The sequence below is a fragment of the Centrocercus urophasianus genome, unplaced genomic scaffold (genome assembly GCF_019232065.1).
Source record: "Centrocercus urophasianus isolate 14NV4802_14NV808 unplaced genomic scaffold, USGS_Curo_1.0 seq_34, whole genome shotgun sequence".
Lineage (NCBI taxonomy): Eukaryota > Metazoa > Chordata > Aves > Galliformes > Phasianidae > Centrocercus > Centrocercus urophasianus.
The window spans coordinates 867,446-893,746 of NW_024884911.1; the positions used below are offsets into that span (position 1 = coordinate 867,446).

At 58.8% G+C, this 26,301-nt stretch overlaps 3 protein-coding genes across 3 annotated transcripts in view; 2 read left to right on the forward strand and 1 right to left on the reverse strand.

Moving 5' to 3' along the window:
* The window catches only part of LOC122166907 (collagen alpha-1(I) chain-like), a 42,299-nt gene extending 36,236 nt beyond the window's left edge, over nucleotides 1–6,063 (forward strand). Inside the window, exons 44-68 of the mRNA XM_042831033.1 lie at nucleotides 19–72; nucleotides 184–294; nucleotides 595–648; nucleotides 776–829; nucleotides 985–1,038; nucleotides 1,408–1,461; nucleotides 1,696–1,803; nucleotides 1,921–1,974; nucleotides 2,075–2,128; nucleotides 2,337–2,390; nucleotides 2,532–2,585; nucleotides 2,717–2,770; nucleotides 2,920–2,973; nucleotides 3,432–3,485; nucleotides 3,643–3,696; nucleotides 3,782–3,835; nucleotides 3,918–3,971; nucleotides 4,052–4,069; nucleotides 4,170–4,223; nucleotides 4,345–4,407; nucleotides 4,507–4,672; nucleotides 4,967–5,073; nucleotides 5,335–5,415; nucleotides 5,575–5,757; nucleotides 5,914–6,063. Of these exons, the coding sequence (XP_042686967.1) occupies nucleotides 19–72; nucleotides 184–294; nucleotides 595–648; nucleotides 776–829; nucleotides 985–1,038; nucleotides 1,408–1,461; nucleotides 1,696–1,803; nucleotides 1,921–1,974; nucleotides 2,075–2,128; nucleotides 2,337–2,390; nucleotides 2,532–2,585; nucleotides 2,717–2,770; nucleotides 2,920–2,973; nucleotides 3,432–3,485; nucleotides 3,643–3,696; nucleotides 3,782–3,835; nucleotides 3,918–3,971; nucleotides 4,052–4,069; nucleotides 4,170–4,223; nucleotides 4,345–4,407; nucleotides 4,507–4,672; nucleotides 4,967–5,073; nucleotides 5,335–5,415; nucleotides 5,575–5,757; nucleotides 5,914–6,063 (1,851 nt within the window). The remainder of the gene's footprint in view (nucleotides 1–18; nucleotides 73–183; nucleotides 295–594; nucleotides 649–775; nucleotides 830–984; nucleotides 1,039–1,407; nucleotides 1,462–1,695; nucleotides 1,804–1,920; nucleotides 1,975–2,074; nucleotides 2,129–2,336; nucleotides 2,391–2,531; nucleotides 2,586–2,716; nucleotides 2,771–2,919; nucleotides 2,974–3,431; nucleotides 3,486–3,642; nucleotides 3,697–3,781; nucleotides 3,836–3,917; nucleotides 3,972–4,051; nucleotides 4,070–4,169; nucleotides 4,224–4,344; nucleotides 4,408–4,506; nucleotides 4,673–4,966; nucleotides 5,074–5,334; nucleotides 5,416–5,574; nucleotides 5,758–5,913) is intronic.
* Nucleotides 6,064–6,696: 633 nt separating this feature from the next.
* On the forward strand, nucleotides 6,697–9,942 carry SLC31A2 (solute carrier family 31 member 2). Its single transcript, XM_042830861.1, has 4 exons — nucleotides 6,697–6,778; nucleotides 8,598–8,664; nucleotides 8,830–9,037; nucleotides 9,248–9,942. Exons 1-4 carry the CDS (start codon nucleotides 6,773–6,775, stop codon nucleotides 9,444–9,446), a joined length of 480 nt encoding a protein of 159 aa, XP_042686795.1. The 5' UTR covers nucleotides 6,697–6,772; the 3' UTR covers nucleotides 9,447–9,942.
* Nucleotides 9,943–10,321: 379 nt separating this feature from the next.
* Nucleotides 10,322–20,118, reverse strand: NIBAN2 (niban apoptosis regulator 2). Its single transcript, XM_042830860.1, has 13 exons — nucleotides 19,876–20,118; nucleotides 17,591–17,719; nucleotides 17,194–17,299; nucleotides 16,776–16,943; nucleotides 14,677–14,792; nucleotides 14,496–14,600; nucleotides 13,702–13,864; nucleotides 13,265–13,452; nucleotides 12,928–13,083; nucleotides 12,685–12,801; nucleotides 12,189–12,296; nucleotides 11,986–12,097; nucleotides 10,322–11,708 (listed from the first exon to the last, which is right to left on the reverse strand). Exons 1-13 carry the CDS (start codon nucleotides 20,101–20,103, stop codon nucleotides 10,669–10,671), a joined length of 2,736 nt encoding a protein of 911 aa, XP_042686794.1. The 5' UTR covers nucleotides 20,104–20,118; the 3' UTR covers nucleotides 10,322–10,668.
* Nucleotides 20,119–26,301: the final 6,183 nt, after the last annotated feature.

Below are 26,301 nucleotides of genomic sequence, written 5' to 3' on the forward strand. Positions count from 1 at the left end.
TGCTTCTTCCCTTGGCAGGGGGATGTTGGTGATGCTGGAGAGCTGGGTGAGCCAGGACCACAGGGACGAAAGGTGCGGAGACAATGGAGATATGGGGCTCAGAGGTGGCATCAGAACCTGTGAGCTGATGTGTCTCCATCCAGAAACTCATTTCATCACTATTTCTTCATGTCTATCCTGGAGCAGGGAGATGCTGGCCCCCAAGGCCCTCCTGGAGTGCCAGGACTGGGAGCTGCATTGGGGGAGGCTGGAGAGAAAGGCCGCAAAGGAGAGAAGGGCCAGGAGGGGCTGCTGGCAAGTACAGCTGCGGGCTGCAGGGATGCAGTTGGGTGCGGGGTGATGAGGAGGAGCACTTAGCCCAGCAGACCTTGGGTCTGGGAGCTGTGAAAAATGCCAAGTAACAACTTTTATTTAGGGAGTGCTTTATCCCATGGGTGTGACACTCACGCTGGTTCCCGTTTCAGTGTCCGTGGGTTTCACTCTCCGTTTGCAAGCAGCCCCAGGGCCACTGCTCCTATCCTCGTGGGTGTATTAGCCATCTCACTGGGTCTAAGCTGCCTTCCCCCACTGACCACATCCCTCTCTCTGCCCCAGGGCCAGGTTGGTGTCAGTGGTGCCGCAGGAACCGCCGGAGCCCGGGGACGCTCTGTGAGTCAGCATCTCCCCACCCCATTGGGGTGGCTGCAGACCCTGGCAGTGGGACACCTGTGAATGGGATGCTGGGCTGCAGCCTGGCTCTACTGGGTCAGTGGCTCTTTTCCTCTGCCCCAAACAGGGTGGGACAGGTCTGCGAGGCCCTCCTGGGCTCCAGGGTCTTGAAGGAGCGAAGGTAGAGTGGGACGATGCTGCAGCCCTTCTCCATCTCTGGTCTCTTCCCAAGTCTTGGTGGGGAGACAGTAGGGATGTGTCACAGGGACAGTTCACCCAAGTGCTAAGGGGCTGGGAGCTGAAGGCAGAGCTGGAAGCATTTCTTTTTCTTCTCAGGGTGATGCAGGACCCTGTGGCAGGGATGGAGCTGCTGGAGCAGCTGGGCCGGAGGTACTGCTGTGTGCGCACTGGTGGAGCTTGGAGCTTGCAGGGGCTTCACTGCTTGCAGCACAAAGTGAAGCTGAAGGACTTCTTGCCCCAGACTGTTGAGGGGAGGGGAGAGGGAAAGGGGCAGAAATGAAGTAAGGGGAACTGAGAGGATACACACTCCCAGTCCCAAAATTCAGCCTGGCACCCATGGTGCTGAAGCCTTGTGCACTGCTGCCATCAGCACATCAATGTCCCTGTGGCACCCAGGTGTCACCTGGCATCACTCCCACACCTGGCAGAATGCGATGGGAGGGAGAGGATGCTCCCAAGGGTCTGAGCATGGGGCATATGGTGGGGTGGGTTTGTGCTGAGTGCCCAACGTCCACACAGGGACCCACAGGACAGGATGGAGCAAAGGGAGACCGTGGCCATCCTGGCCCTGTGGTGAGTTCCCAGCATGGAACAGGCTGAAGAGCTTTTGATGATTAACCTTGGGGCTGTTGTCACTGCTGGGGGGGAGGCAAGGGGCGCGCAGAGGCTGCTCCTCAGCTCAGGGATTGCCGTTTGAGGATGGTGGGTGGCTCCATGAGGAGGAGATGCTTGCTGTGATGGGGCAGGTGGGCACTTAGGGGCCAGCACCTGCTGGCTGATGAACAGCCCCAACTGTGTGTCCCATAGGGCTCAGTGGGTGCACCTGGGCGGCCAGGAGGCCCTGGCTTCAAGGGCTACATTGGGCACCGAGGAGCTGGGGGAGCAGTAGGCACACGGGGGCAGCCGGGTCGACAGGTGAGTGGGGCTCTGTGGGGAAACTGAAGCATGGATTGGGGGTGGACCGAACCTTGGGGTCCCATGGGGATCAACTCAGAGCTGAGGGCCCCGTGCTTTGTCTCCCAATGAATGCAGGGTCCTCTTGGGCCACCGGGCAATGCTGGAGTCCCAGGGTCTGATGGCATTGAGGTGAGTGCCACCCTCTGCCTTTGTGTCCTCAGCTCTTCAAGCTGAGTGCTGCCACCTGCCCATGGAGCAGGGTGGATTTATTTGTTCTTTTTCTTCTTAGGGCCTCGTGGGTGCCAAAGGGGAGCCAGGCACAGTGGGAGAACCAGGGCACACGGTGAGAGGGTGGGGGGAGCTGTACTAGAGTGGGTGGCTGAGATTTCCTGGGATCATAGGAAATGCTCACATGGAGCACTCCTTGATCCTGCTGAAACCCAAAAGAGACGGCATCTCAAGCCCTCTTCCTGTGCATGGTGAGAGAAAGAAGGGAGAATCTTGGGTATGGCATTCTCAAAGAGGGATTTCTTTCTCCTTTGGGATTTTAGGGTTCTCCAGGACAAGCCGGTCCCCAAGGGCAGAAAGGTCACAAAGGAGAAAAGGTAATGCCAGAAGCATCCTGCATGGGGACACTGGGGGTCAGCTCTGCAGCACCACCCCAGTGACATCCCCAGGTCCGTGCAGGCAGCAGCCCCTCACCCCCCACTGCTGGTGATTCACATCTTCATCTCTTCTCTCCCCAGGGTGATGTGGGGCAGGAAGGGCCAGAAGGGGCTCCTGGAGAAGCTGGCAGACGGGTAAAGGGCACTGCTGTCCCTACGGAGAGCTGGGCTGTGTCCCCAGAGTGGCAGTGAGGGGATGCAGGCAGTCAGGTCAGTGCATTTGAGCTGCTTGAGTGGCTCACGAGTCTTCAATCTCCTGTTCCCAGGGCAAGCGAGGCAAGGTGGGGCACCGGGCACCCAGAGGCTCCCGTGGACCCAAGGTAGGGTGACCCCATCAGTGCCAGGGCTGCTGTGGTACTCATCCTTTGGTGCCTTTTCTGAAGGATAGCTGATAGAGGCGCAGCATGTCTTGGAGCCAGAGCTCTGTTCCCATCCCTTCCTGCCCCCCACTAATCTTTCTGCATTGCAGGGCCATCAAGGTGATGAGGGGCTGGCAGGGCCCCAGGGCCTACAAGGACTGTATGTGAGTACTGGCACTAAGCTGGAGGGCTCAGGGTATCCCCTGCTCTCCATTTGCTGCCCAACCCCAAAAGTCAAAGCAGGGACTTCCCATTGTTTCATGGCTCTCAGCCCACCCACTCCTCCCAAATCAGCATCCAAAGCACTGGCAAAAGAAACCATCAAAGAGTTACTTGAATTGCTGGGATTGCTGCTTCTCTATTAAAAAAAGTCCCAGCTTTGGAAACGTCACCAAATGCAAACAGAGGCAAGAAGTCTGCAGGCAGCCAAGAGAACTGGTCTGCATCAGTAGCAGTGGTTCCTAAGGGCATGGATGGCTTGCCAGAATGGTAAACTAAGCCATGATGAGGAATGCTTCAAGATTCCTAAAAACTCCCCAAATTCACCAAATCCTCCTGGCTGCCGAGGGCCCTCCATGACAGAGAGATGTGCAGGGCCAGAGGGCTGCTGCTTCTCTCCTAGGGCATCCCTGGGCTGAAGGGCTTCAGAGGGGACCCTGGACACAAAGGACTCAAGGTGGGTGACACGTGCCATGCCCACCCCCACATGGGGGACGTGTGGCCCCAGGAGCTGTCTTCAGGCTGACATGTGCCACGGTGCTGCAGTGCACCAGCCAGTGTCCCCAGCCATTCCCAGCCTCTCCTTGCTGCAACAGTTTCCCTTTCTCCCGTAGGGTGAGAAGGGCAACAGGGGTCACCTGGGGCAGCACGGGGACGATGGCTTCAAGGTGCGTGGGGGGCTCGCAGCTCTTCCCCCCTTGCTCCCTGTGTCACCCTGTGTAACACCCTGTGACATCTCTCCATGTTTCCTAGGGCAAGCACGGACCCCAGGGCGCTCCTGGGCGACCAGGGCCCAAGGGAGAGCAGGTACTGATGGGGCTGGTGCAGAATGCACGAGCAAAGAGTAACTGGGGACAGGGACTGGTTTGCAACCACTGTCCCTCTGCAGGGTGATGCTGGCCCCCCTGGCCCACGAGGACTGCCTGGGCTCCCTGGGAAGCCGGTAGGTGCTTCAATCCCCAGTGTGTGGGGTCTGAAGGGGCAGCTGCTCCTGCTCAGAGTCCTTTTGCTCTTCTCTTCCAGGGCTTGCCTGGACAGAAGGTGAGTGCAGGGTGAGGACGGCCCCATGTCTGATCTGGGGATGCAAGGCAACGCCTCACCTCTTTGTTCATCTTTCATCCTCCTCTCCACCCTTTGACAGGGACTGAAAGGTTTCCTGGGCCACCCAGGTGCCAGGGGCAAGCCAGGACCACCGGTAAGAAGAGCCACCAGTGTCCCTTGTGCCCTCCGTGGGGAACTGAAGCAGTGGCTGGTGCCACGTGGAGGGGCAGTGCTGCGAGGGTTGGAGTGTCACCGCTGTTGTCACTGTCACCCAGGGGCTGGCTGGTCCTCCCGGACCCAGCGGGCCAGTGCTGATGCTATCTAAGGAGGAGCTGTGGGTGCGTGATGCTGTGCTGGTCTGGGGTCTTCCACCCCTGGCACTCTGCTGCCTGGTGGGAGGGGGGGAAAGGGGGCTATCCCTCCCCATCACCTTCCAGCACCTGATTTATCCTGCCGACCGCCTGAACCGTACCACAGTGCTGGCTCTGCTGGACGACCTGAGCCGTGAGCTGAGAACACTCGTTGAACATCCCGATGGCACCAAGGACAAACCTGCAGCCACCTGCAAGGAACTGCTGCTGGCCCACCCCAACCTGCCCGATGGTACAGGGCTGCCTTGTGCCCCCAGCTAGGGGACGAGGCAGGGGGGATGGATTTCCTTTATAAACGCTTTTAAGAGGGAATGAGGATTTGGGCTTCAGCTCAGTAGGATTTGTGGTCTCTGGCCCCAGGATGCTCACAGGGAGCTGCACCTTGGGGTGCTCACATGCATGCAAGGAGAGTGTGGGGGTGCAAGGAAGAGAAATAACACAGTGCAGCCCCAGCTTGGGGGTTTGCAGCCTGAGACCACATATTCTGCCTCCCCTGCACCGTCAGCTCCACTCTGCATTCCCACAGGGCATTACTACATCGACCCCAACCAGGGCAGCCCTCGGGATGCTTTCGTGGCCTTCTGTAACTTCACGGCAGGTGCTGAGACCTGCATACCCCCTGTGCACAACCAGGTACAGCCCCAGGGGTCACCTTCAGCCAAGGTGCTGGGATGGCTGCAGAAGGACAGTAATGCTGGTGCCGTGCTGCTGTGACTGCAGTCACTGCAGGGAGTGGTGGCAGCAGTTTGGGGTGAGGATGGTGGTTCCCCATCCTCGTGCTTCAGGGTGGATGCACGCCTCAATAGGTTTGGAGTTGGTGGGGGTGGATCTGACAGCACAGCAGTGCTACCATCCCTTGCTAGGACAGAGTGACAAGGTCCCCAATCCCTGCAGGTTCCCATCAAAGCCTGGCTGAGCTCCTATGCCTCCATGCACACCTTTGAGTGGTTCAGTGCTCTGCCTGGGGGCTTCGTGGTGAGTGCCCCCGGGGGATTACAGAGCCCTTCCCAGGGTCCCCCCTTCCCTAATGGCTGCATTTTGCAGAACACAATCCCAACCCTTGCTTCCATAGGGTTGCATCCCATCCTGGCTTTGGGGACCCTACACCCCATGTCTCTCTGGTTGTCCCTGCAGCTGGAGTACACAGGGGCCAACGCAGTGCAGCTGCGCTTCCTGCGCCTGCACAGCCATAGGGCTGCCCAGAAGATCTCCTATTCCTGCCGCCCCGCTCCTCACCACCGTCAGCCCCAGAAGGAAATCCGCTTCCTGGCTGACACCCGGGAGCAGAGCTACGTGGCCACGCTGCAGGGCTGCCTGGTGAGTGGGGCTGGGACGTGGCAGCATCCTCAGCACTGCAAACCCAGGGCTCAGGATTGAGCTGGGTCAGAGCATCCCCATGGATCCGGGTGGGATGGAGCAGGGATAGGGGGTGAGCCCAGCCGGGCGTCTCAGCTCTGCTCATGGTCCTTTCAGCCTGACAACGACTCCTCCATCACTGACACCATCTTCCACTTCGTCACGGAGGAGCTGGCCCTGCTGCCCCTACGGGACCTGGCTGTGTTCCACAATGGTGATGCCTTGCACCAGTTTGGGTTCACCATTGGCCCTGTGTGCTTCAGCTGAGCGCTGGGAGTCAGGCAGGGTTGGCCCCAGGGTGGGATGCTGTGTTTGTAGCTGCGTTATGCCATGGACTACACTTCCTCCTGAAGTAGAAGAACATTGTTTACAAAGTCATTTCTCTATAAATTATATATATATATATATATGTAATATACATATGAGAAGGTGTTGATTTAATGAGTGGAGGGGAAGGGGGTCTTGTGATCGTAGGAGAGGAGAAACAAAGAGCAGAAACGCTGCTGGATGGGGAAAGGGGATTATCCACTGTTTGCTGTTTTCCTTACTTCGAGCAGCAAGGGGAGCCTTAATAACTGCAGAGCCACATCTGGCCACAGGATAAACACCAAGAACTAAAAAAGCAATACTTCACACACACCCCTATTTCCTTCCCCAGCACTGGGAGGTGTGCTCACAACTGGGGAAAACGAGGCAGGGGCAGCCCCAGCGCCTGCCTTTATGGGGGGTTCCTCCTTGAGGTCTGTCGGGCTTGGGTGCGAACGGGGACGTGTTCACGGCACAGCACGGCACGGCACGGCACGGCACGGCACGGCACGGCACGGCACGGCACGGCACGGGGCGGTCCCACAGCCGCACTACAACTCCCGACGTACCCCGCACCACGCGTCACTCGGCAGCGCCGTGCTGAGCCGAGCCGAGCCGAGCCGAGCCGGGACGGGACGGGACGAGACGGGCTGCGCTCCGCATCGGCGCCATGGAGGTGAGGCTGCTGCCGGGGCAATGCACCGTGCCGAGCTGTGCCGAGCTGTGCCGTGCCGTGCTATGCCGTGCTATGCCGTGCTATGCCGTGCTATGCCGTGCCATCCCACCCCTCGCAGCATCCGCACTCCCTCAGCTCTCCGCTCCCCCTCCTCCGTCCAGCTCTGTCCGCCCACCCCGTCGGGCGGTGCTGCGCATCCCTTCCTTTGGGGCCGGACCCCGCAGCACGGCTGCATCCCGCTCCTTCCCGACCTCCCCAAGCCCTTTCCACCCTCATCTCCTCCCGGACGTTTCTCCCTGCAGCGCTGCACGTCTTCCCGTACGGCTTTGCCCCGCTTCCCCTTTCAGCCCCGTGCTTTGTGTTTATGACTACAACGGGGTTGCCAAACCCGCTCGCCCCAAACTCGCCGTCCCCACCCCGTGCCCACGCAGCGCTCCCAGCAGAAACTCGCAGCCGGGGCTGCCATCGCTGCATGGGTGTGCCATCACCCTGTGCTCAGATGTGTTTGTGGCTGCCAGCCCGAGGAGCATCCTATCAGCTCCATAAACACACTTGGGTACTCAGCAGCACAGAGAAGCAGCTCGCAGGCAGCAGCATGGAGACCTTCTGCACATCGCTTCTGTTCCTGTGCCCTCAACGTAGCGTTGCCTCCTCTCTGCCCAGCCTGGCAGTTGAGGTGTGCAAAGGAGAAATAGTTTCATTTGATGGCTAATTATCATAAATCTGTTGCCAAAGGAAGCTTAAAAGCGTAAGGCAATTACGCGTCCTAATGTGCTTTGGTAATGAGCGGACGGAGCGTGTAATTAGAGCCTGGCTGCAGCACAGGTGCCTCTGCTTATGGGATGGGATTCCTGGCCAAAGCTGGTCCCAAAATGTGACCGTGGATGGGCCAGGTTGTGGCTGAGCAGAGAGAGACATCTGGGAATGGTTGGGGACAGCTGGGTGCTGTGAGCTCCTGCATGGAGGAGGAAAACCTGGAGCGTGTGGCTGTGGCGAAGAAAGAAGAATCAGCAGCGGTGACCTCAGCTTGGAGGTGGTTTCATTGGGGAAGAGCCATGGGCTAGAAGCTCCTTCTCCTGTTTCAACATGATAAAGTTCTCTGGATCCTCTGCTCCACTGCGAAATGGCCCCAAATGGGATTTAGTCACAGGTTGAAAGCAAACCCTGCAGGGATGTTCTGAGCTGGAGGTGCTGACATTGGGTGGCTGTGCTACCCCCTTGCACCCATCTCCAGAACACAGACCCCACCACGGGGTGCAGAGGCTGCAGATTTGGGGCAGTGCTCGTAGAAAGGAGCAGCTGGTTTCCATCTGGACGGAGAACATCTGGCATCTGTGGGTGCATCTGGAGCAGCCTGCCAAGGCAAGGCAAGGCAAGAGAAGCCCGTGGGAGGTAGAAAAGCGCAGCGGGATCCCAGGTGCTGCTGTCACGCCACTTTTGCTGCAGGCTCCAGACAGCACCCAGCAGCTGGTGCCTGCCTGCCATCAACTCCCATCTCTGGAGTCCTGGCTGTGCATGCAGGGCGGTGGGACATGGCTGGGTGTCTGCGACAGGAATAGGTCAGGGCTTCCCCTAGCAGCACTGCATGCCAAGCCTGCATTGCATGCCTGTGATTTGCAGCTGCAGTTCCCCTTCCTGTTTTTGGAACTGAACTGAACTTGCAGCATTTGGCCAAACCCCAAGTGTGGGATTTCTCACTGGTGTCACCCAGCCACGTGGGGTGGCTGTCACAGTGCTCCCTGGGTGCTCTGCCAGCACGGCTTTGCCTTCAAATGCACAGGAGGGGATGGTCCTGAATGCTTTCTTGTCTCCTTTGCAGATGACCTTCTTCTTCTCAGATAGGCTGGTGCTGCTCTTTGACTTCTGGAGCGTGCACAGCCCCACAGGTAGGCTGTGCCCCCCAAATGAGCAAACACCTCCATCCCTGCAAATAGTTGGAGACCATTTCCATTCTCCCTGCTGAAAACAATTTGCTCAGCTGAGTGCAAGCTATTCTTTTTTGGGAAAAGAGCACTGCTGCTGGTGACGTTGTTGGGGTTATCTTTGTGCAGGTCTGGTGCTGTCCGTGCTGGTGATCCTGCTGCTCTCTGTGCTGTATGAAGTGGTGAAGATGGGCAAAGCCAGAGTGCTGCAGAGGGCACTGCTGGCTGTGCCCCCCAGCCTCAACCAGGACACACTGCTGGGCCCCAACGAGGGGGATGGTGGTGGTGGGGACAGTGAGGACAGCTGTGTCCAGGAGCATGAGGCCGCGCAGGGCAGGTATGGGGCTGGGGGTGCTGGAAGGGCAGGGAGATGGGAATGGAAAGAAGGACCACCTTCACCCTCTCTGTGATCCCTTCCCCATTCATTCAGGGCCAGGTTTGTGTTTGCCCCGCTATTGCAGCTGCAAAGCAGTGCCCAAATCCTGATCACCCACAGCAATGACACCTGTGCTGTTCCCATGCTGATGGCCTCTCTCTCTTCCCATAGGTGGTTCCGGTACCATGTGGGTCAGACATTGCTCCACGTGGTTCAGGTGGTGGTGGGCTACACGCTGATGCTGGCTGTCATGTCCTACAATGCATGGATCTTCCTTGGGGTGGTTGCAGGCTCTGCCATCGGCTACTTTGTGGTGTACCCACTGCTCTGGATGAGCAACGGGGCTGTCACCTCTCATCCCATCCAGTAGCACTGTCACTTCTGCTGGCTCTATCCTTGCCCCTGTGCCGTGCAGGACACAGAGCCCCATGGATGCAGTGCTGGGATGCGCAGTGCTGGCAGGACGGGGCTGGCTCTGGGACTGTCCCCTGCTCTGCCACTGCTGCGGCCATCCTTGTGCTCTCAGGGAGCTTTATAGCTGTGGGATGGGGGTGATGGCTGCTGGGGGGCACTGGGATGCTCCAGGTGTGTGCTGGGCAGGACTCAGCCCTGCTCATGCCCCCTCACTCTGTGCCTTGTGGGTGCCGGGCTCTGCCTCGTGCACCTCTTTTTTAGCACTTTAGGGTTAGAGTCAGGGCATGCTGCTGCTGGGATGCCCATGGCAGTGAAACCATCGCATCGCTCAGCTCTTGGCTGCTGTGTGCTGCAGAGCAACGGGAGCCCCGGCTCGCAGCAGGGTTTAGGAGTAAGGATGCTCTCCTCTGGTTTTAAATAAAGCTTTTTTTCTCTTTTATTAATTATTATAAGCATATATATATTTTAAAACATTTGTATAACATTCTTAATAAAATATCTTGGAAGAGACAGGTCTGAAGTTCCCAAAGCAAGGCACTTCGGGGGGGCCTCCCCCAGTGGTTCGGGCTGGGCACCCCCTGCAGCAGCAGAAACAGCGGCACCAAACCTACAGCGGGGTCGAGGTGAGCTGTGGAGGGGCTGCAGGTGTGCACACATACGTACGTGCAGACACCCCAGCCCCAACCATCTCTCCAGTGCTTTTAGTGCATCCCTACCCAGAGCCTGTGTCAGACCCTCAGACCTATGCTGAAGCCCCAGGGCTGTGCCCCATCACTGCTGGTGTGATGGCAGGGGGTGCTGCCAGCAAGGTGGGGTGCATTCCCCAGGACCAAACACCTGCTGCACACCCCCAACCCTCATCACAGACATGTTTTCCACCTCCTCTCAACGGTAGCAGAGGATGCCCAGGAGCACCCCAGGGCTGTGGGTATGGGGATGGCAATGGGAGCATTCTGCAGCCCCAGATGGGTAAAGCATCTCTCCAGTAGAAAAGAAGGAAATAAGGCAGAAGAAGGACAGAGCAGAGTGCAGTGGGTGCCCTGTGCCGAGCCAGGGCATCCCCAGCCTCACCTAGCAGGACCACGCGGGGCTCCTCCCAGTTAGGTGTTCCCCATCCCCTCCCTGGTCCCAGTCTCCATCTCTGGTGTTACCAGGGCCAGTCTGCAGCAGGAATGGGGCTAGAACTCAGTCTGCATCCCCTCAATGTTCTCCGTCGTGCCCGCAGACTCTGGGGGGCTGCATGCCACCGGGAGGGCCACCTCCTCACCCGTCTCCTTGTCACTGCGCTGGCAGGCGGTCCCAGCAGGCGACAGTGGGACCTCGGCTCTGGGTGCAGGGGATGCTGATGTGGCATGATGCACCTCATCTCCTGGTGGGGTTTCAGCTCTGGGTGCAGGTGATGCTGGCACACCATGGTGCACCTTATCGCTGGGTGGGACATCAGCTCCGGGTGCAGGCGATGCAGATGTGGCACGAGGCACCTTATCTCCAGATGGGATCTCAGCTCCAGATGTGACCTCAGCTCCAGACACAGCTGATGCAGGCGCATCATGGTGCAGCCCATCCTGTGACAGGACCTCAGCTCCAGTTGTGGGTGATGCAGGCATGGCATGCTGCACCTCATCCCTTGCCGTGCTCTCAGCTTCAGGTGCAGGTGGTGCTGCTGGAGTACGGGGCACCCCATCCTCTGATGAAACCTTGGCTCCAGATGTGGGTGCTGCCGGTGCGGCACGCCGCACTCCATCCCCATCACGGGCCGGACCCTTCGTGGGGACATCACCTGGTGCAGCCCCCTCTGCCACCACCACCTCCTTGGTGGCACCGCTGTCCTGCGTGCTGTGGGTACCGTTCGTCAGCCGCTCCTCTGTGAGCACCTCGGTGCTTTCCTTGGCCAGAGCCTCCCGGATCTCCGCCACCCCATCTGGGGACCCCGGTGGCACCCTGGGCTCTGGCGGCTCTGGCGAGCTGGGGGACATCAGCATCTCGGCACCCATCTCATAGGGCAGGGCCCCCTCGTCGTCCTGGATCACCGACACCACCTGCTTGGCCCTGCGGCGCTTGTCAGCAGCCGGCTCAGCCTCAGGCTGCCCGCCGTGCTCCTCGCCCCAGTCGATGGGGCTGCCCTCGCCCAGCAGGTGCAGGTTGGGATCGCTGTTGTGCATCACCATGCTGTCACGGTACAGGTTGTGCTTCCGCTGCACGGCTGCCTCCTTCACGGCTGGTGGCACAGAGAGAGATATCACATAGGGTGGCACCGGCACCCTGCGCCTGACGTGGGATCACCCTTCCTCATATAGCACCCTGCGCGGGGTCATCCATGGACCTCAGCTCCTTGCATGGGCTCACCCCTTCCTTCTACAAGCCCCAGCATTCTGTGGATCTTCCTACTGTGGATTCCAGCACCCAGTTGGATCCCCTAGATGCTTCCCATGCTGCTAAGCCCTTACATACATGAGGGGCCTCCCCACCCAGCTGGAAATCCCGGAGCCCCTTACCTTGCATGATGTCCTTCATCACAGACTGCAGCACGACCTCTTCATATGTGTTCTCCACCAGGATGAAGCTGGCAAAGTCCTCGAAGATGAGCTCCTGGAACTTGGCTAGCTCCTGCCAGAGGGGAGGGATCAGAGTGGGATGCAGGAGCTCCCCATCCCCAAGGATGCTGAACCTCCACAGAGAGACCCTCCCATGAGCTTACCCCCTTGCAGGTGGGTGCCAGCTTCTTCAGCAGGAAGGGGATGGTGATCTGCAGCAGGGCCTCCCTGAAGAACTTCTTCCGCACCGTGCTGCTGTCGTAATCATATTTCTGTGGGGCAGGTGAGAGTGGCCATGGGTTGGCGCCCACGAGGGCTGCATGGTGGCACAGGCACAGCCCGTACATATGGGTTCCCAATCCATTTGCATGGGGCTGAATGGGTTCCCTTGTCCCTCGCATCCTCAGTAACCACTTTCTGCAGAAAGATTTGGGCCATTCCAAACCCTGAGTGGCTTTCCCATGGACCCACGCATGCCTTCACATGGGGCTGGGTCCTCCACCTCCTCCCCCACTCACTTGCCCCAGATCTCAGCAAAAGGCATGAAAATCTCAATAGCAAGAAGCACTTGCCAAAAAACTTCTGGCATACACTATGAGGGTCCTTGCTGTCCTCCTCACCCCAGAAGCCCCATGGCGTAGGAACAGCCCCAGCCCTTACCTTAAGCACCCTCTCGAGGATGCGCTGGATGGACTTGCAGAGCTCATCCTTGCCCTGAAGCTTCCCCAGCTCCTGGTGGAGCAGCGTCTCAAAGGTGTACAAGGCATCATCCATTTGCTTTGACAAAAGCCAAGAGGTCAGTGGCAGTGGGGGATCAAAGGGGCTGGGCTGGACCTGTCCCCACACTCCAGCAACTCTGCCTTGGAGAGATAGGGGGATGAAGGTAGGGCATGCCTATCCTACCTGTCGCATGTGGATCTGGGCCCTCTGCTTGAAGACAGACGTGCTGGAGACGTCGAAGCGCTGCTGGAGGCCCTCCAGCTTCAGCTGCTCCATCTTCTCGTAGCACGACTGCATCTTCACCGGGTGGAAGGCCAGGTGGGACAGCTTCTCCATGTACTGGGGACAGAGCTGAGCTCAGCAGGGCTGGGACGTGCCGCCCCACAGCCCACACCTCTACAAGGGCTCCGTCTTCAGGTGTCTTCCCAGCTTGTGGTTCCCCAGTTCAGTCCCTACCAGGTATGGCAATGGGATTGGCCACATCACCTCCAGCCTCCACCCTGCCCGGCTCAGAGCTCACCTCCACCAGCTTCTCCAGGCCGCCCTCATTGACGATGTTCATGTTCATGTCTGTCACCTCCTTGAAGAAGACTTCCCGCACCTCGGCGAAGCCCTGGCTCGTCGGGGTCATCAGGGCCTCCAGGATGGAGGAGATGTAGGGCTGGACGTGGTTACGGACACAGATCTCCGCTTTGGGGAGGACGAAGGCTGGGCGGAGAGCAGCGTGGAGCATGGCAAGGCTGCTCTGCCCTTCCAGCTCCGCCTAACCCCAGCCTGGGAGAGAGGATGCTCTGTTCCTCAAATCCCTCCAGAAGTCTCTCAGACCCATGGGGCAACAGAAGGGGTTCTCGAAGGTGGCCCTCAGCCTGCATTAAACCCATTCCTGTCCCATTGCCTTGCTTTGGGCTCACTGCCCAACCTGTCCCCCATCTGTGCCCTCTCCCCACGGGGCTCTACCTCGGATCTTGCTGGCCAGGTGCTCCTTGGAGGTGATGATTTGGTCCATGTCAGTCCGGATGCTGCTCTCCATCTGGGGCCGCTCCAGCTCACACTTGGCCACCATGGCATCATATTGTGCCTTAGTCTGCTCGTAGACCATCCTATAGACAGCATCCGAGATCTGGGGAGGGAGAAGAGGGTGACAGGAGGTCCCTGATGGTCACAAGCCTGTAGGATGTCCACAAACTTAGGAAATGGGCAGAACCCATGAGCTCCATTAGACTGCTGGAGCCCACACTGCAGCCTGATGCTGTGATTTTGGGACCAGCAGGAGGCAGAGCAGTCTCTCCCCTCCCTCCCTCCTCCCAGTATTGCAGTATAACTCTGGGCTGTGCTGTGGAGACCGCAGCCACTGGAAAAAAAAAAAAAAAAGGAAAAAAAAAGCAAGATTTGAGCATTTTTAGGCTGCACATTATGAGCTTGGTGGCAACTATGAAGGCTGCAACAGGCGGTTCTGAAGAGTGCTCTGTCTTTCTGGCAAGGGCTGGGGCTGGATTTAGCCTGCGCTACCCTAAAAATGGCTCACTAAATATAGCTGGATGGGCTGTGCTCGTGGGCCGGGCTTCCTCCACTTGGCTTCCCCCATTCTTAGAAGCAGAGCACTGGGCAGGGCTGGCTGCAGCAGGGACAACAAAGTCCTGGACAGAGTGAAGCCACGGGGCAACACAGCCTATGAGATGGGACATGCCCCGAAATGGGAGCAGCCCAAGCAGGGGGGTCAGCACTGATGTCCCCACTTCCACCACCCTCACCTGGATCCAGGTCCGCTGGCGCTCCTGGGTTTTGCCCTTCAGCCGCGGGCCGATGGCGTTCCGCAGCTCCGGCAGCAGCTCCTCCATCACCAGGTTGCTCAGGATCTGCAAAAGGAGGAGGCGATGGGGGGCCGTGCCCGACCTTACCTCGGCCCCACACAGCCCCTGGGCCAGCCCTCACCTGGGTCTGGTTGCCGCACAGCATGTCCCAGGTGCCGTACTGCTCCTTGGACTGGCGGTACATGCGGACGGCGTCAGTGAAGGCTGGGGCCTCAACTTTGGAGTCCTCCGAGATCCCTGATGGGGAACGGATGAGAGAGCATTGGGATGGGAGGGTGGGTAGTGGTACAACCCCAGGCTGCATGTCACAGGGGCTCCCCGTGTCTGCAGGGCCACTGCACAGTGCCTGGGGGTAGGGGGGACTCTGTCCCTGATGCTGTCCCATACACAGGAAGGGTTGGGGAGCTCCCATAGCCAGACCCCCCTGAATGGGACACAGGGCAGGAGAGCGTCCAGGAGGAAAAGGGGAGTGCAGAAGAGCAATCAAGAGAAAACAGCCTGGCAGAACCCAGGGCCTCACTGAGCACTGAATGGTGAGCCCAGCAGTTTGGTGAGCCTCGGTGGCACAAGAGGACTGGGGGCTGAGTGTGCCCCAGTGCTGCATGGGAACCTGTGTGTGTTCAGCAAGCCCTGAAGCACAGCAGGAGCAGGGCACAGCAAGATAGGGGCTCAGTAAGCACCAGTGATGCATGGGGAACTGTTGACTCAGCAAACCCAGGTGCCACAGTCAGAGGAGTCACTGGTGTGCCCCAATAGTCTCTGAGGGCTCAGCAAGTCCCAGTGGGGCACAATGGCCCTGCACAGCCCCAGTGGCACAGCTGGAGCAGGGGCTGAGCAGGACTGGGCAAGCTCTGCAAGCCCCACTGGTGCATGGAATGAGTCCTAAGGACTCTGCAAGCCCCTACGGTGCAGGGGGGCTCTGGGCTGCCTGGGAGGGGCTGGAGGAAGAGGGGCCCTGAGGACACAGCACAGCTTGGGAGGAAGAGGAAAGTGGGGATGAGTCACGAGGAGGCACAGCGTGCTCCAGCCGGTTCTGCTACCCCCGGGATGTCAGCACTGTGATTCACCACAGCACGGGACCACGGCACAAGGGGGGTATGGATGTCACCCTCAGCCCCTCCCCTGGGGTCTGGCTGCTGCTGCACAGCTCTCTTGGCAATGTTCCCCTGGTGACGGTGCCATATATTGAGGTGTCAGGCACCAGGGAATGATGTTGTCCCCAATGCAGCATGGGCAGAGGTCCCACAGGTGCATAGGGCAGGGGGTGACCCAGCTGGACACGCTGTGTGAAGGGTCCCACAGCTCATCCCCAGTCCTTAGAGAACAGCTGGTGTTTCAAAACCAGGGACTTGTAAAAGGAGGTGAAAATTCCCACACTATTTACAGCTGGAGGCAGACAAGGGGCCTCCAATTTGGAAAGAAAAAAAAAAAGTTGCTCAACAGCAACAAAAGATCTTTCATTGGATTTGAAACACTATCTGAAACACAGCAAGAACAGCAGCGGGCAGAAATCTGGAGCTGGGAAGGGAAGGAACGTCTCATAAAGAAAAACAGCCTGCACAAATGGAGAAATCCACCCGAGCAGATCTGTTCCTGGGGCTGTGCCCATCTCTGCGCCACTGCAGAGGAGGAGAGGACCCAGCGCACAGCACAGATTATTGCCCAACTCCATTGCTCTGCCCCCTAAAAATGGGGCTGCGGGCAGCACCCAGGAGGGAAAGGCACAGAGCAGAGCAAGCAGCACTGCTCTTTGCTTTGCAGCAGGCTGCAGGGCCAGCACCTCCTCCCTGGGATGCTGTCTCGCCCCAGGAGTGCCTGGGTATGCTTAGCAGGAAAATCATGTTCTCCTGACACGGTATCGGGGCTGTGGGAGGCTGGTCCTGTCCACACACAGCCCAAGCCCCAAAGAGGGTGGGAGGAGGAGGGAGAGAGAGCAGGATGGCGGCTGCCTGCAGTTTGGATGACTTTAATTACTGAATATTTTCTGCCTTGGGGTGGTAAATAGTCATTAGGGCTCCCCACGCTGGCGTCCAGCTGGCTGCAGGCAGGCACTACCATCACGCTGCTCAGGGGCACGGGACGGAGACCCCCGTGCCCACCCTCACTGCTGGCCTATTCCCACCTCTTCGTCCCCATATCTTCCCCTGTAGGTCAACAGAGAGCTCTGTGGGGCTCCCAGAACTCCACAATGCTCTCCCCACCGAGGTGCCCCCCGCTCACCGTTGTTGCAGTGCCGCACGCAGTCCTGGAACACCGCTCCCCACTTCTCCTGCTCTTTGCCAGTCATCAGGCAGAAGTAATAATGCCGGGCGTAGGGGTGCCAGAGAATGAGGGGGAAATCCGTGGGGCACTTCAGGATGGGGGTGTTCCCCGATTTGGGGGTGATGCCTGCGGGAGGAAGGATGTGCTGAAGGGCAGAGGAACAGGGACAAGGGATGCAGGGGTGGGAGGGTCCGTGTGCTGGTCCCCATCTGCATCCCAGGGCCTACAAGGAGCAGAGCATCCCGATGGAGGCTCCACCTGGGGGAATATGGGGTTGTAACCCCACACCACAAAACCACCCCTTCCCATCGGCTTGGGATGCTGGGCAGCATGGGGATGAGGGGGGACCCCCAGAATCCCACCCCACTCCACTCACCAGGCAGGCTGGTGTTCACCAGCTCCAGGTACTGCTCCACTGAGGTGAGCACCTTGTAACCAGCACTGTTGATCAGCACACGGGGCGGCAGCTCTCTCTCATAAGCCTGAGCAGAAAGAGCTGGTCAGGGCAGGGTGGTGATGTGGGACATAGGTATGGCATGGGAAGAGTCCACAGCAGGTGGGTGAAAGGGTCTTTTCCTCCTCTAACAGGATGGATGGGAAAAGGAAGCTCAAAGGGCAGCCTGGAAATACCAAGGGCCACCAGGAAACATCATAGACGGTCACAGGGCGTCCATCCTCACAGGGAAGTCAGCCCCAAGGAGGATTGGGGGAAGAGGGAGGACATGGGCAGGATCATCCACAGGTGACAGCCCCATGCAAGGAGCCATCCTCACCAGTTTGTTCTCATACAGCACCAGCCCATAGTTGTGTGGGACCACGCAGAAGCGGTTCCTCCACTTCTTGTTCTCTTCGATGTACTGGAAGAGGTTGCCCGAGTAGATGACGTGGTCCTCCAGTGGGACCTGCAGGGAGGAGGTGTGCTGTGACATGGGAAGGGGCAACGGGGAGCACCCACCCACTGTCCCTCAAATGCAGGTGCCTAAATAGTGCCTCTGGGTGATGTTCTGCGGGGGTCCCACCTGCACAGCCCTAACAGAGCTCCAGGGGATGCTCACTCAGCAGTCACCATAGAGGTGGCCATCCTCTGTAGCCCAACTCCGGATGGTGCTGGAATGCCCCAGGCTGCCTGGATGGAGTAGGATGAGGCCATCCCACGTCTCTAGGCTGAGCAGCCTCTGCAGCCCCCACATGCTGTGCTGACACCAGCCAAGAATGCAACCCAGGAATTTTTATGACCCCAGGAATATAAACAAGAGCTGAGAGCACTCCTGACAGTGTGAGCAGCCGGCGACTGGCTCTCCATCCTCCGCCCACCATGGTGGCCACTGCAGGCACCGCACTGTGCACCCAGCACGACCCTGATGATGGACATTTCTCCCCTCGTTGCCTTCCCCAAACACTGAACTCCTTCACCAAGCAGCACCCGCTTTGGTTTTGAGGAGGACTGGGAGCATGCTGGCTCAGCAAGCAGACTGACAGCCCTGCAGCACAGCCCCACCATCCATCCAAAGCATTTCCCAAAGGAATAAAGGGACACCTAGACGGGGAGAAGCAGCAGGGTATTGAGCTGGGGGTGACAGCCCTAAGAGAGAGAGATGGGGACAGCAAAAGTCCAGCAAAGCCAAGGTGAGACCAGTTCCCATCAGCATCGCTCAGGGGCAGCCCAAACAACAGGGCTCAGCCCATTGCAAGGACCTGACTTGCACTCCAGAGCCCTGAGCCTGCCTCACCCAGCAAACATCTGGGACATGCAGGAATGTGGCAAATTGCAAGGAGGGGCAGGGAGGCGGCTGGCAAGCGTGGAGGAGGATGCTCAGGGATGGACTCCTGGGGTGGATGAGAGCTTTGCAGCAGCCCTGCTCTGCCCCAGGGGCTGTCCCTGCATTGCTCCCACGTGCAGGTGTGCCTGCACCAGGTGCTGTTCCCATAGCTTGTCACCAAACCAGATGCCAACATGCACGCCTCTCTGCAGAGGCAGAGGGGACTTGTTGCAGGAAGAACATCCTACCTGGTCCTGCTTGGTCCTATTTGGTTCTGTTTAGTTGTACTTTGGTCCTGTTTGGTCCTATTAGGTCCTTCTTGGTCCTACTTGGTCCTGTTCGGTCCTACTTGGTCAGACTTGGTCCTGTTTAGTCCTATTTGGTCCTGTTTGGTCCTATTTGGTCCTACTTTGTGGCCCAGTGCTGCACCGTGCCCCTGACCTCATACTGTTGCCACTTCTCAGACATTCCTGGGCTTGCTTCAGGAGGCACCACCCGGTGAAGGCATCAGCCAAGCAATGATGACCCGATTATTTCCTCCCTGCGGACACTGGGCTCCCTGTTCCTGCTCAGGAACTCGTCCCTCCACACCTTTATTTTGTTTGACACACCCGGGCAGGCAGGGACATTGCAACACAGGACACACCGGGAGAGTCACTGCTCCAGTCCTCATGTGAGCTGCCCCTCTGCCACTGAATTGAACCCAGTGATCCCTGTGAGTCCCTTCCTCCTGCTCGAGGTATTCTGCGGTTCTGTGACTTTGCAAACGCCCATGGCTGTGTGCCCATCCTGCACACCCTGCCCTCCTGCGCCCAGTGCTCCGTCCCAAGGCTGCAATGATGCCCAGCTTCCTAAGAGGGGCTTTGGGAATGTTTTCTGGCTACTTCATGTCACTTAAAGTAGGGTGATGGAAGCATTTCAGGCTGAGAGCTGCTCAGGAACGATTCCATCTCCTTTCCAGTGCTAGAGCATGGCTTGTACCCAGCAGCACAGCAAAGGCAGTCCAGAACAACCCAGCCATGGCCTACAGCTGCAGCCTCACCCACAGATTTATAGGGCACGAGCAGTTCCCAAGAGCTCCATACCAGGAAGGAGTGCCTGCAGCCAGACCCACATCCACACCGAGCTGCTGGGTGTGCTCACTGCACTGAGCAGAGCAGAAAGCCTTCAGGGGACCCCCATGGGCTGCAGACCCCCTCCATCACCTTCTCCTTGGGACTCCTCTCCCAGCCCCATGGTGCCTCCATTCCTACGGGGCAGCCCAGTGTAGAGGGAGGAAAATGAATCTGAGCTCTTACCTTGCGGTGCAGCAGCTGTGCCTGCGGCCCCCCATTGCCTTCAATCTCATAGCGGACGCTGTTGAAGAGTGCTACCCCATACTGTTCCCTGTAGCAGCGGGAGAACTCCCCCAGCACCTTCCCAGTCTTCTCTGCAAAAGGGAGAGCAGAGTTAGGATGCACCCCACGCTCCCTGCAGTCCCAACCTACAGCACTGGGTGCATTCTGGAGACGTGTCCCCAGTTCCATATTGCTGTGGGGCCTCCAGCACCTCTGTCCCCAGTGGGGAGCAGCCTCACAGGCTGAGCTCTGGCATCCCACAGCACAGATTTGGCCACATTTGCATTTTCACACCTGGCCAACACTTCCACGCTGCCCTCGTGCCCAGAGGAGCAGGGTTCAGCATGGGACCATCTCCGAGCCTGCTGCCCTCTGCCCTCCCCATCTAGCCCAGGCTTAGCAAAGTCTTCTTCTTATTATTATTATTATTTTTTTGGCCTTTCACGTTAGTGCTGTGGATTCCTCTCCCAGGCAGGAAATTCCTGACATTAAGGCCATTCCGGCACCACGGCGCTTCCTGTGCATTGTGCAGCCCTGCACCCGTCCCCACTGCAGACCCACAGGAAGGGCTGCGCCTTCACCGCCTCTCCAAGAGGCTGCAGATGGGGGCAGCTCCCCCAGCCCCATGCTCAGGACCTGCAAAGCCCCATAAGGAATGTCACGTGGAAGGGCTGGAGACACTCAGGGCCAAGCGTGCAGCAAGAGGAAAGACAACCCGAACGGTGCCCCCCACCCCACAAAGTGTAGACACCCACCGTGATGCTTAGAAAGCTCCTGCACCCCCTAAAGCCTGGCTGCCACCACACCCCCCAGTCTGCCTGACTTCAGCACGATGGAATCTGGAGGTGCCGGAGGGACTCCCACGGCCTGAGTCACCAGGTGCTGGCACAGCACCCAAAAGCCAGCCCTGTGCCACCCGCACCGCTTGGCACCAGCGTGGCACAGTGCTGCACGAGCACCCTGCACCATGAGCACCCCATGGGTGCCCGGCCCCATGCAGCACCCTGCCCTACGTGCACCCTGCCAGAGCCCATCTGAGCCTCCTCCGCAACAAAGCCCGTTGCAAAGCATCAAACATTTTGGGGAGGGATTATTGCCAGCATAAGGATGGCTTTCCCAGAGTTCCCCTGAACGCACGGGGCCTCCAGATTGAATTCTGCTCAACTTTACCCTGGATGTGTCACGGGGGAAGAGCTGAGGCTGCCAGCAACGAGCTGCTCCGTCTCCCCGGCGCTACGAAGGATGCACCAAGGATGCACCGTGCATCACCTCCGACAGCAAGGAGCCGGCTTGGGCAAGGAGAGAAAATCCTCACCCAACTTTTGGCCTTTCTCTCCTGGCACCAGCCCGGTGTGCAGCCATACTGTGCCCATGCTCATGAGGCAGTTCTGCAGTGCATGGCTGCAGAACGGCATTATTTTGGCTGCAGCTCCGGGCGGCAACGTTGACAGCTGAGATTTAGAGGGACGTTTTGAGGTTTCATTTCCTTTCAGTTCATGGGAAAAAAAGCGTCCCTGCTCCCCCGGCTGTCCAGACGGCTTAGTCACTCATTCTTCTCCGATTAACAGCGGGGCCAATTAAGAGGTCTTAAGCAAATGGGAAAGCAAAAGTCAATTACTTGCAGATAGTGAAACAAAAGGCTCTCAGTGAAGCCGCCAACAGCGCTGCATCATCCCCAGATGGGGTGCACTGGAGGGGCCCAGAGGGTGCTGGAGTCTATGGCACGCAGCCCCTGCCCCAACGGGGGTCCTCTAGGCCTTCAGCAGAGGGTCCAGCACTGCTTTGCCCCTGCGTCTCCTCCTAAGGGCTGAGCTCAAGGGGATGTGTTGGCAGGCGTGAAAGCACTCAGTGATGCACAGCTGTGAGACAGAAGGTGCCATGAGGCCAGGCATGATGCTGGGTGCCCCATGGCAGCGCATGCATGGAGCTCAGCTCTGCCCTTTCTGCTCTCTGCCAGGGCTCGTTTCGGTGAAACCAGCCCTGCCAACCACTTGGACTGGTCATGATGGGACTGGTGCCAGCCTGGGGCAGGGGCACAACGTTTGGGGCAGCCCCACAATGCTGGCACTCCTGGGAGTGTGTGCAGCTCCTGCCTCGCTCACATGGGGTTCACAGTTTGGCCACAGTGCAGTGTGCACTGCATCCCAGAGCTCAACGCATGGACCGACCCCAAGAGAGCTGCCTGCTGCCATCACCAGCACAACTCCACCATACCCTCCCTTCCAGAGCTTCACATTTGCCCTCTGAGTTTTGTTTCTTTCCGTGCAGCAACACCTGCAGCACGCAGCGCCCTGTGCAGCACCGTAGGGACTCTCCCACCTCACCCCAAGCAAAAGGGATGGAAGGGGAAGGGCTGAGTGCTGTGCCAGCCCCGTGCTCCAGGCACCAGTGCGTGGCCAGAGCCCGTGTGCCTCATTCCCTTGGAAATCATGTGAAAATGAGAGTGACACCATAAATAGCCGTGGCTGCAGAGTCAGCGGGGCCGGCAGTGGGGAGGTCAGATCTGACTGCAGCAACAGCAGGATGGCAGCAGGGACAGGGTGAGGACAGGGCCACCAGGCTGGTCCTTGCCCCACAGCCAGCTGATCACAGCTTCCCTCTGCCAGGTGTGGGGCATGCAGTGGGGTTGCTCCAGGTTTACTCAGCTCCCATTCCTGGGAGCAATGGGGAGGGAGCAATGTGCTGTGCCTGAGCCGCAGAGATCTGTAGGGTCCCCCAGCAGTCCCAAATGCACGCAGCCATTACCCCCACACATATGGGCTGACACATCCGAGCAGGAACGCTGCCCCAACCTCTCCCTCAGCCCACATCCCGTTTCGTAAGCCCGTAGCCCTGCACCCCGTGCCAGATGCATCCTCCAAGGATCACGTCCTGCCCCCCTCCCAGTCCCACTACTGAACCACATCGGGGGTTGCCCTGGAAATCCCAACCCATCCCCTTCTCCCCTCCCCCCCCCCCCTTCCCCCCGGCTTTGCTTTGCACAAGGAAGAAAGCGGAGCAGGGGGCACCCAAGCAAAGCCTCATTGAAGGGCAGGAATTTTCCTCCCGGCGCAGGGTAAAAAAAGAAATAATAATTAAAAAATAAAGGATAAAAAGGCTCATTGAGTCAGCCCCGAGCTGGCGGAGCCCGCAGTGTCTGAGTCAGCAGCAGGCTGAGGAAAGCCCCAGCACTGTGCCACCGCCTGCGTGTCCCTGCACTGTCCCCATGGTGGTCAATGACCAGTAAGTGGGGAGGGGGATGCATCCCCACCCATCCAGTGTGCTCCTCTGGGAGGAGAAGAATGGGTGGAAGCTGCTTTCCTCCTGGGCTCCCTTGCTGGGCATCTGTTCCCTGGCAGCCCCCACTGTGTCCCCACTGCACCCCCACGCTTCCCTGCCTGCATGTCACTGCTCTGAGGCCTCCAAGGGACAGCAGGCACTCCTGCTCAGGTCCCCTAGCCCTGTGCCAGCAGTCCTCCATCACTGCCTGGTCCAAGCCCACCTGACATGCTTGCATGCCCCAAATCCCAGTGCTGTGTGGGCATCCTCATTAAGGGTGCACGGCATGATAGGGATGGGGGGCATAAACAGAGATGGGGTGCCCAGCACAGCACACATGAGGGGTGCACGGTGTGTTGGATCTTAACCCAGCAGCACCCTGTGAGCCCTGAACAACTGCTGCTCCTGCTGAGCTTGGCGGTAGGCTGAGGACAGCTCTGTGGACATTGAGTCCCACTGCCAAGGGGCACTGCACTGCTCTGATGGAGCTGGGCATGGGGCAGCATGGGCTGGTGGCTAAAATGAGGTCTGAAGAGATGAGCCAGGTGTGCCAGCAGCAGCACAAGGGCACCTCGCTGCCCTGCTGCAATAATCCAGCACTGGGATTCAGGCTAATCCTCATCCTGCAGGTCAGAGCTTTGGGAATTCCAATCTCAATCTCCATCCAGAAAACACAAACTGGAGCTCTTTTGCCTGACACAGCCCCAGCCCAGCACCCCCTGCTCAGCTCCACGCCTGTGCCCACATCCCTGGGGCACCCAGCCAGCCTGAACCCCCCCCCCCCCGTCGCCCCTCTCTGCCCCACAGCATTATCAGGATTTAGATTAAGTTTATCCGGAGCTGCAGGGGAACAAACAGAGGGCGGAGGCAGCTGGCAGGGCCTGCCCCAGCTCTTTGTTCCTTCTATCAATGGGCTGCACCCAGCAGCACTAGTCTGATAACCCTGGGAAGATGGCATCATCAGCCCTCAAACTGTCCAGGGAGTTTGGGGTTAAATCATACCTTCAAGGAAGGAAAAACAAAAAAAAAAGAAAGAAAGAAAAAGAAGAAAGAGAGGACAAAAATGAAAGAGAGACCAATCAACCCAGGTGGTGGAAGTGGGACAGAAGTGCTATTGTGTCCCCAGGAGTGACCTCAGCCCTATGACCTCAGCCTGGACTCACTGCTCTGAAGAGTGAGAGGGACGGGGCAGGGAAACCAAGCAGAAACCAGCAGGGCTCAGCAGGGAGCTGGTTTGGGCTCTGCCAACAGATGAGAGTCAGAGGTCACCCAACAGCCACCCCAACGGGTTACAGTGCATGGGGACACCGGATGGCATCTCTTCAGCCCTCTGTCCCCACGGTGTCCCCATGGGGAGGTGCCCCCTCCCAGTGCTGCTCCCAGCGGGTGGTTTCCCAGCAGCGCTCTCAGCCCAAAGCAAATAAACCTGTGCATTGCAGAGAGGGAGGAGCTCACGAAATCCACGGGGGAGAAAGCAAAACAGCAAGCAAAGCACGGCCCTGTGGCCTGGGAACTGCCGGGGTGGGTGGCTGCCTGCCTCCTGCTGCTGCACCAGGGACTGCGTGCGCTGGAGCCGCATGGAAGGAATGTGCATCTGAATATCAAACAGCATTCGGGGCCTCTGCAGGGCTGGGGAAGCATCACTGAGTCCAACCCCAGCTCTGCACAGCACAGCCAAACCCCAACCCTACAGCTGAGAGCGATTGTCCCATTGCTCCCTGAGCTCCAGCAGCTCCAGTCTGCGCCCACTGCCCTCGGCTGAGTCACAGCTGTGCCACCCTGCGGTCACCCACGCGGTGTCTGGTGGCACTTGGGAGCCGTGTGTCAGCTCCGTGGGGCTGAGTGGGTCCTGGGGTCTGCAGGGCTCCTGTGCCTCTCGTGCAGACAGCAGGAAGAGGATGCTTCCAGGGGTTACACGAGCAGGTGGCCCCTCTTGCCCACCCTCCCTCCGTCCCAGCCCCAAGGAGAAGAGCTAGAGCTGGCACGCTCCCAGTGCCAGCGGGAAACCCAATCCAGCACCGGGGGAGGAGACCAAACAAAGACTTTTATGTACGTCAAAGGAAAAGGGAAAAAAAAAGAGGTATTTGAACAAAACAGCCCTGAGCTTGTTCTTGGCTCTGCCCCTGCTGCTGGAGGGTTTCCTGTTCCCTGATGGGGACACCCCACGCTGGGGCTGGAGCACCCACACAGCTGAGCACCCATGGGAGATCCCAGCTACGGGGCACAGGGATGGGCACCACGCTCTGCCACCGTGCACTGAGTGCTGCCGCCCTCTCCCTTTACAAAGGGGGAAAAGGTGGAGCTTTGCTCCTTCCTCCTGCTCCGTCCTTGAGGAGATCTGCAGGAAATACGCTCTGGCTTTTCCTCCCGTTGGCTTTTCCCATGGGGCAGCACAGGGACATCCAGGTGCGGGGTGAGCTGGGCAGTGAGGTTCCCCCCACACCGGGATCCTACAGCTGGGGACCAGCCAGGTCCTGGGATGCTATAGGGAATGGGACTGGGAGGGGATCCTTTTGCAGAGCCATGGCTGGGACCTCTGCAGCCATGCGGGGACAGGAGGAAGGCAGAGGCTTGGAAAATGCTTCGCTTGCTTGGACAATGCAATAGGAACCAGGGGTGGCTGATTGCAGTGCTCAGAGGCTGATCTGAACACCCAAGGGGAGCTCTGAGCTGTGATCTGGGCTCAGCTCCTCCTGTTTCGGGGCAACATGGCTCCCAGCACCGGCCTGCATGGGAGGGGACCCACTGGGCTCCCCTGTGCCCTGACACGTTGGCTCCAAGCACATCCCATGCTCCAACACGATGGCTGCAGGTAAGCCCCAGCGTGCCAGAACCAGCCGATCCCCACTGGTGCACAGCCCTGGCATGCAAGGGAGTTATTTATTGAGTGATGAAAGGAGACACGCACTTTGGGATGAGAAACCTGCCGACCTCCCTGGATCTACGGGGAGCTCAGCACCCAACCTGCAGAGCTGATGCATTCTGGAGCTGTGATTGCTGCTGGCTGCTCAGCCCCAACCCTGGCATAGTGCTGGCTGGAGATGTTCCTTAGCCATTGGAAAGGACCAAGGGTGGTGCTCAAGCAACCCAATGCTGGGGAACCCAGCTGCTCCCTGCCAGCCCTCAGAG

Bases quoted from the DNA above. Each gene is read 5' to 3' on its own strand.
- SLC31A2 (XM_042830861.1), top strand. The intron at 8,665-8,829 runs GTAGGCTGTGCC...ATCTTTGTGCAG, and splicing joins GAGCGTGCACAGCCCCACAG to GTCTGGTGCTGTCCGTGCTG. The intron at 9,038-9,247 runs GTATGGGGCTGG...CTCTTCCCATAG, and splicing joins CATGAGGCCGCGCAGGGCAG to GTGGTTCCGGTACCATGTGG.
- NIBAN2 (XM_042830860.1), bottom strand. From the start codon at position 20,103: ATGGAACTGGGGACACGTCTCCAGAATGCACCCAGTGCTGTAGGTTGG. The intron at 16,944-17,193 runs GTGAGTGGAGTG...TTCCTCCCGCAG, and splicing joins GGTGAACACCAGCCTGCCTG to GCATCACCCCCAAATCGGGG. The intron at 14,793-16,775 runs GTGAGCGGGGGG...GTTCCCCATCAG, and splicing joins CGTGCGGCACTGCAACAACG to GGATCTCGGAGGACTCCAAA.